Source organism: Berghia stephanieae, chromosome 3, assembly GCF_034508935.2.
Source record: "Berghia stephanieae isolate SIO BIC M18660-M18661 chromosome 3, UCSD_Bste_1.3, whole genome shotgun sequence".
In the NCBI taxonomy this organism is placed as follows: Eukaryota; Metazoa; Mollusca; class Gastropoda; order Nudibranchia; family Aeolidiidae; genus Berghia; species Berghia stephanieae.
In genome coordinates this window covers 92659753-92668760 of record NC_088362.1, presented here as the reverse complement: position 1 = coordinate 92668760, position 9008 = coordinate 92659753, and the positions used below count along the sequence as shown (strand labels likewise).

Sequence of the window (9008 nt, the reverse complement as noted above, 5' to 3'; positions counted from 1 at the left end):
GTCCGTACATTCCGTACTTCCCCGTCAACTCTCTGTATGAATGGACGGACTTCAGGGGGTATGGTCTCCGTAACGCCACTGCTTATGTTCTGGTCTACGACATCACGTCAGAAGAAAGCTTTGAGGTTGGTTGGTGTATACTACCGTACAATGACCAAACACTTTCCAGAACACACTTCATTCATATTTTTGATAGATAATAATGACAATTAGCTTGTCAAAGGACTAGTTATCAGTTACTGAATTGTTTGCATTCTGCATTCATAGCGGACTCACATTAACAATGTCTTAGACAAAGTGAAAATGACAGGGATGATGATAATGATGATGATGATGATGATGATGATGATGATGATGATGATGATGATGATGATGATAATAATAATGATAATATTAATAATGATTATAATAATAATAATAATAATAATAATAATAATAATAATAATAATAATATAGTAGTAGTAGTAGTAGTAGTGTAGTAGTTAGTAGTAGTAGTAGTAGTAGTAGATAGTAGTAGTAGTAGTAGTAGTAGTAGTAGTAGTAGTAGTAGTAGTAGTAGTAGTAGTAGTAGTAGTAGTAGTGTAGTAGTAGTAGTGGTAGTAGTAGGTAGTAGTAGTAGTAGTAGTAGTAGTAGTAGTAGTAGTAGTAGTAGTAGTAGTAGTAGTAGTAGTAGTAGTAGTAGTAGTAGTAGTAGTAGTAGTAGTAGTAGTAGTAGTAGTAGTAGTTAAACATTGAGCTTCTATATAGAGCAATATCCACTACAAACGTGTTCAAAGCGCTTTACAAGGGGCCCCTGACCAACAGCAACACGTAACATGTAGAACGAGACATGACGCCTGTTAGGCGATATTACAATTTATTCCAACATAGACAACGCTGTCAACGGTCAAGTACTCAATGTACACCTGAGTACGTTGTGAGAATGTGAGTAAAGAGCCTTTTCCAAGGACTCAACTATACGCCGAGCGAGGCTCGAACTCAGGACCTTCCGATCCAAGATCGAGTGTCATACCACTAGACCACATAGCGCCAGTAATAATAATAATAATAATAATAATAATAATAATAATAAGAAGAAAGAAGAAGAAGAAGAAGAAGAAGAAGAAGAAGAAGAAGAAGAAGAAGAAGAAGAAGAAGAAGAAGAAGAATCATAATAATAACAACAATAATAATAATAATGATGATAATAATAATAATAATAATAATATAATAATAATATAATAATAATAATAATAATAATGATAACAATAATAATGATCATTATGATGATGATCATGATGATGATAATCATAATAATAATAATAATAATAATAATAATAATAATAATAATAATAATAATAATAATAATAATAATAATAATAATAATAATAATAATAAAATATAGTAGTAGTAGTAGTAGTAGTAGTAGTAGTAGTAGTAGTAGTAGTAGTAGTAGTAGTAGTAGTAGTATGAGTAGCAGCAGCAGCAGTAATAGTAGTAGTAGTAGTAGCAGTAGTAGTAGTAGTAGTAGTAGTAGTAGTAGTAGTAGTAGTAGTAGTAGTAGTAGTAGTAGTAGTAGTAGGACTAGTATTAGTAGTGATATTATTATTATTATTATTATTATTATTATTATTATTATTATTATTATTATTATTATTATTATTATTAGAGCAGCAGCAGCAGCAGCAGTAGTAGTAGTAGTAGTAGTAGTAGTAGTAGTAGTAGTAGTAGTAGTAGTAGTAGAAGTAATCACTTTGGTATTGATGTATTAATTGTGTCTTTCATATTACAGTACATCAAGAGTCTACGTCTTCAGATACTTGAATCCAGAAATCTTCATGATGTTCCAATATTTGTTGTTGGAAACAAGCACGACCTTGCTGAAGAGAGGGGTGTCCCCAGGAGAGAGGTCAGTTAATTGCTATACCAAGAATCTCTCTCTCTCTCTCTCTCTCTCTCTCTCTCTCTCTCTCTCTCTCTCTCTCTCTCTCTCTCTCTCTCTCTCTCTCTCTCTCTCTCTCTCTTTTCTATTTCTGCACTCTTATCTACTCTTTACTTACATTGTCTCTCACCGCACTCAGGTGTAAAATAAGTACCTGGCCTGTAACTGCGTTATCTCTGTCGAATATAAATTGTAATACCGCCTTGCATGCCTTATGTCTTGTCCACATGATGATTGTTTTTGTTGGTCTTGGACCCTTTATAGAGCGCTTTGAGCACATTTAATAGTTATAGTGCTAGATAAAAACTCAATTCCTCCCACTCACTATCTCTCTCTCTCTCTCTCTCTCTCTCTCTCTCTCTCTCTCTCTCTCTCTCTCTATATATATATATATATATATATATATATATATATATATATATATATATATATCTACCATGATCGTGCCTTCCCTCTTTTGGTGTGACTTTATCGTGTGTCTGTGATAGACCAGGATAAGAAAGAGGGAGAAAGAGGGGGAGAGAAGTTATTACAGAAATGCTTTTAGTAGCGTATAGGAATTAGAGATCTGTGATGCGTCGATGGTTGAAATTTTCAATACGATCGCTACGAGAATAGTCATGACTCAAATTTATTTATTTTAACCATGTTAAAAGAAAAATAACTGGACATGAAGCATCAATAGATAGTTCGAAGATGACGTCACTCGGGTCTTTGTTATTGTTTTTTTTTTGCCATCCGCGTTTATGAGTAATGCTCACTGAACTGTATTAACCTGGCTATAAACGTTCATGGATACACAGTTTTATGTGTTGGTACGTTATACTTCCGGATGGCAATGTTATGAGCTTCTTAGCCAAGCGCATACTATCTATAGACACCTAGATAACCACGCCTCTCGGACAGTCGTCATAATGTAAACAATGACAGTGATTGGTAAACAGAGCGAACTACACAGGTTTTACTATCGATGTGTGTCAAGATAAATTACCCACTGTTTTACCGCTTGATCAATAGAACCAGCACAGAAAACTATGTTTAAGCTTAGACGTTCTGATCGAGAAAATCGTGTCATAACTCGTCACACATTTAGTATAAAAAACAATAACAATGATCAGAGAGAGGTCGATTTCACTCACGTTGTTTATAAACAAACAACTATGTTTGTCCGAGCACGTGTGAAGGTGTGTCACAAATTCCATTTTTTGATTGGTCAAAAATCTACTGATTTATTGAGTTGTAAGTAGAAAAAAATGAACAATTAATCAATTGTACTTTTCAGCTTCACAGCCTCTCAGCCATTGGCCGTATTAATTATATTATATGCAGCATGTATTCAAAATCACAGATCAGCTATCTTAAATCTTCAAGATCTCGCCGGAGTATTAGTTTCATAAAAAATCATATTGAATACAAGGTTTAACCGTTAAAAGACGGGGTTTGATTTTATTCTCACCTAATACACGCTATATGTGATAGGCGCCTCAAAACGGTACGATGTCGGGCTGATCCAGATGCTATGTATTTTAATATTAAAAAGAACAAAATGTGAAATTTTAGTTTTTATCAAGTTGAGAACTAAATTTATCCACCTAAATCTATGTTTACATAATAGCAGGTCTAATGACCAAACTCAAATATGAGCTTATTTTAACATTTTTGTAATCGACAATATTTTGAGTTGGTTTGAGAATACATCCATTACAACAATGAGCCTATAACAAGCTGGGTTACCAAACCTGCATATATGTATATTTCTACCTCAATAAACAAATAAACCTGATCTAAGTCTCATTTTGTTGACTAAAAAGAAATTTTAGCATCAAAATCACTCCAGCCTGATATTGTATTGAGGTGGTAGGTCACATATTAACAAGAGATGAAGTGAGTAGGAAAGTGCCAGAAGACAATAGAGAATAAAAATTTTCGCTGCAGCGATGGGGGGTTGAACCCGCGACCTAACTGGTACGACAACTCCGCCTGGCCGGGGAGAGCGTGACTCTACCGTATGAGCTATCCACGATCCCACATATTAAGTTTGAGATTGAGTTTTTTTTTTATAAAGGGCAATCAATATCCACTAAACGTGCCCGAAATACTTTACAAAGGGTCCCTGGCCAACAGCAACACGTAACATGTAGAATGAGACATGACGCCTGTTAAGCAATATTACATTTATTTTCAACTGCGGTAACGCTGTTAACGGTCAGGTACTCATTTTACACCTGAGTACGGTGAGAGAATGTGAGTAAATAGCCTTTTCCAATGACTCAACTATGTGCCGAGCGAGTCTCGAACCAGGACCTTCCGATCTGAAAACGAGTATCATACTACAATACCACATATAATACAACCGTTTGCACTAAGAAGCCTTAACATCTACCCGGGATTCAACGACCTGGATATCAAATTACCCGAGTTGATGAAGTCAGAGTCACATCGTCGTTACTGCTCTCGTGGTAAGATTTTGTTTTAGCTTAGAGTAAAATAGAATCCGGATGTAAAGGTTTACTACTACTCATTTTGCTGTAATTGAATAACAAATCCAAATTTATGTTGTACAATTTTTATCTTCAGGTAGCCAATCTGGTGAAAAAGCAATGGAAATGTGGCTACATCGAATGTTCTGCTAAGTACAACTGGCATATCATGCTCCTATTCAAAGAACTTATGAAGACTGTTGACTATATCGATTATGGACATAAACCTACATCTCTAAGGGTACAGGACGCCCTCAGGAGGAATAGGTGTCTCATTTTGTGACCAAATAGACACATCTGTGTTAGTTTAAAAATAAGTTATCATAATATTAATATGTTCTTGCATGGTGCTGGTCATTTCAATATCATCATAATTGGATTCAGTAGTCTGACGTCACGCCGCCCGGCAACGGCCGCCATCTTGGTTCTAAACAAAGAAAATCATTATTTTATATTCTTCAAGCTGGCTAGAACTTTTCATATGTCTTGTGACCAGAATGTGTAAAAGTCAAAACATGATTAAATTTATGGGTTTTTTTTCCCTCTGGATACGCTTTTGTGCTCGTCGGAGAAATATTTCATACTGCATCCGCCAGTGTTGCTAAGTTACCATGCGTCATTAGGAAGGAAGTGACGTTACGACTATCGAATCCTATTTTCCAAATCACTATATCTTAGGCGTATGTTTATTTAACCAGTTAACTGCCGTGCTTTGCAAAGACACATATCTAAAATTTGGCCAGAAAACTCGTCCCCTTAAATATCGATCGATTTACATGGCCCTTTTCTTGGCAAAAAAACCCCTTAAACCTGGGACTTAACGAAGTCCTAGGTTTGAGAGCTTTGGCCAACACGAAGATCTTTTAAATATATCGATATTTGAAAGACGAGTTTTCTGACCAAACTTTTTAATACGTGTCTTAAAAGAGTACGGCAGTTAACTGGTTAAATTAACCATATGTAAATATCCAAACAGATATTTCAAACCATTTGTTTTGGAGTAGTTTTCTCATCTCTTGCATTTCTCGTTCCAATATGTATTTCAATTCAAACGTTAAACACAAAACACATGATGTTCGTATAATGTCCTTGAATTAAAAATATAAACTCTGAATTCAATTTCTGGTCAAGAAGTTGTTTACTTTCTATATTTAATTTTTTTAAAGTCCAAAATGTAAATACATGTGTGTAGCTAAAACCTTTTCAAGTTCTGTTACACAGCTGACGATGAGAATTATAATGCTTCTCCACCCCTGCGTTTTACTTTCTCACATTGTTTTTGACCAAGCGATATTACAAAACCTTGTTTTAAGGGCGCGGGTCGCTCTCATGAAGAACATATAATTATATATGTTGATATTATTGTATCCTTATAACTTATGTCGTTACGTGCAGCGTAGTTAAATAATATTATCCTTTTTTAATATTTTATTTTAAAGAATGTCATTGAACACCAATCTCAGTCATTCATCAAATCATGATACTGTTTGTACACAACCTCTGTTATTTTACAATCCATTTTTGTCGTCTGTGTTAGATTTAAATTCCCAAATTAAGGGTAGATTGCCCTAAACAATTTTTGTATAAAAATTTAAAAGTCAAAGTGATACAAAGATGCTGGAAGCAAGTAAAACAGCTTTAAAACACCCAACAAAATACCAAATACGGATTTTTTGGACTCACAACCCTTCTTCGGGCATCAACAAAAAACAATTAAAACATGAATACGCTACTTAAAAACCCAAATCGACGCTGATCTGGTTTTTAGTGATGTATTCGTGTTTTTTGTTGTTTTTTGTGCCTGAAGAAGGGTTTTGAGTCCAAAAAATCCGTGTTATTCTTTTTTAAATATGTTATAATCACTTTGTTTTAAAGATATGAATGTTTTAATGCCTTTTAAAGAGTTTAAAGTGTAGATCGCTTCTTTTTGTTTTGTGATTTATAATGATCGCTCTCATATTTATTGTATTTTAGCCTGAAAACATTCTTCCAAATACAAACAAGAAAAGGTAAAACCTTGAAAACTACATTCAAAGTCCATCGCTCTGAGGCAGATTAAACTCTCCCTTTGGTTGATTTTTAAAAATATAAATTATGGATGACTGTAAAATTTAAAAGACGAATTATTGAAAAGAAAGCTTGAAGTAAAAACAAGCCAATCTTTTATGTAGCGTAATATCGACTCAATGTGGACCGTTCAGGGGTCCCACACCAACAACATCATACAGAGTATAGGACAAAGCATGACGCGTGTAAGGCGTTAATAATAATTACTCATTTTACACCTATTTTGTGATTTTTTAAAAATAAAGAGCCTTCTCCAAGGATTCGATTTTGACTTGCCCACATTGGAACTCAAATCTGTGACAAGCTGAGTGTCATTCTCTTAGACCTCAAATTTGTGATTTCTAGTTTTTGCGTTTTTAGCCGTGGGTGGCTGAGATGAGAATTCGTCTGCAATTATAAAAGATTAGTCTTTAGTGTCTCATTCATCGTGTTTTTTAACAAAGGGTAAATCCAAAACGTCCACACCATTTGTCTTGTAAATTGAATTGAAGAGATTTTATTCCATGTTATGATTGTCTTATATTCTTAAAGTGCGTGAAAGAGTGGCATGGCCTTCAATAAGATCCGAGTAAAAAATTGTCAATGAAATATGCTTTTAAAGGAAAAACTACAGCTGCTTCAAATTTTGAAAATGAAAGAATATGAGTAGATATTGAAAAAGATTGAATAGAAAAGCTTTCCCTATTTCCTTTAAACAACAAATATAAAAACGATATAATTTTTCTACGAAACGTCTGATAGGTAGATAAGTTAGTATGTGACTTGTTTGCTTTTGTTCCATAGCATGCATGGTATGTAAAGCTTTTGTTGCCAAATTATGTATTCATCTAAACCTCTTGCTCCCATCCAAGCGCCTTTTTAAAAATTCTTTTGCCCCTATCCTTACAAGCATGCACAGTTCGGGCTCGTATATGGTATTATGTCGCTTTGGATTACTTCCAATTCTTCATCTAACTAATTTAGAATACAGAACTTGAATTATTGCTGAAAGTCACGTTGCTTTATTGGATTTTTGTTTGTTTGTTGGTTTGTTTGTTTGTTTGTTTTTTAAAGATTTATTGGCGAAAACGAGAGCAGAGTAAAGCACCGCAGCCACCGTCTTCGAAATGATTTTGGGCTTATCTCAACGTTCCCGTTATCACCCCTAGAAAAATAAACAGCTACTATTACCGTACGCTCACAATTATTTTTAATTGTCCTGGAAAAGTTTACTTCAACTATCCATCGACTAAAGTGATGCTGACTTGTTAAAAAGTATTAAAATTATGATAGATAGATAGATAGATAGATAGATAGATAGATAGATAGATAGATAGATAGATAGATAGATAGATAAATAGATAGATAGATAGATAAATAGATAAAGAGATAGAGAGCTAGATAGTGAGGGATTGAGTGAGTTATTGAGAGAGAGAGAGAGAGGGAGAGAGAGAAAGAGAGAGAGAGAGAGAGAGAAAGAGAGCGAGAGAGAGAGAGAAATAGAAAGAGAGAGAGAAAGAGAGAGAGAGAGGGAAAGAGAGAGAGAGAAAGAGAGAGAGAGAGAAAGAGAGAGAGAGAAATAAAGAGAGAGAGAGCGAGAGAGAGAGAGAGAGAGAGAGCGCAACGAGAATGGAGAATATGGAGTCCACTTCTTGGAGACTTTTTGACAAGTTTGATCACATCTTATTCGAGGGAAAGGTTGTCTAGTACAATTCGATTCTAGAACGCGCTGTCTCAGTAAATGATAAGATAGTCTAATTTATCTTGTCCAATTTATTATGAAGTTTTTCTGCCTGATACTCGTACTAATGTTTTAAAAGTTGTTTTATACACTGTTCACAATTTACAGTTATACGGTTCTCATTATGTTAAAATATATCATTTGTGATAACTTTGTGATCATACTCTCTTTAGCGAGTACACCATTGTGATTTACTGTCATCAATTCCATGCTATTTATAGACGAGATTTGCATTTATTGTTACAAATTTCTTGATGTCCTCGCGGTATACAACAAAACAAACATTCTACAAGTTATAGGTCATCCAACACCAAAAGATAAAATAGATTTTGATTGATAACTTTTGATCCCTTCACATTTAAAATGCTTCGGTTCCAGAATTAGATTTCAATGCGCGCGCGCATATATAATAATAATAATGATGAAAACTTATAAAGCGCTATAACTCCGAGACACCAGACTCTAAGCGCTTATATATATATATATATATATATATATATATATATATATATATATTATATATATATATATACATATATATATATATATATAATATATATATATATATATATGTATATATTCTTTGGAGCGCAAATTATTTAGTATTCTCACCTCGTTTGTCTTTTTCCCCTCCTACATAGATATTATACAATGTACAATGAACGTGATGATAAGTCGGTCAACTCATAATTTATGATTCATGTGTTGAATAAAATTTGAACCCAATTTCTATTGTCGTATTAGATAACATATTTTTCGGATTTGTAAGAGAACTACACGGAGTTTTTTATTTGGGCACGGAAAGATATTTTCTGCATTT

At 34.0% G+C, this 9008-nt stretch overlaps 1 protein-coding gene across 1 annotated transcript in view; it reads left to right on the top strand.

Moving 5' to 3' along the window:
* LOC144968845 (uncharacterized) overlaps window positions 1–4802 on the top strand; it is a 119458-nt gene extending 114656 nt beyond the window's left edge. Inside the window, exons 5-7 of the mRNA XM_078907594.1 lie at window positions 1–125; window positions 1772–1888; window positions 4499–4802. The exon at window positions 1–125 is cut by the window's left edge and continues 16 nt beyond it. Coding sequence (XP_078763720.1) covers window positions 1–125; window positions 1772–1888; window positions 4499–4684 — 428 coding nt within the window. The 3' untranslated portion in view covers window positions 4685–4802. The remainder of the gene's footprint in view (window positions 126–1771; window positions 1889–4498) is intronic.
* Window positions 4803–9008: the final 4206 nt, after the last annotated feature.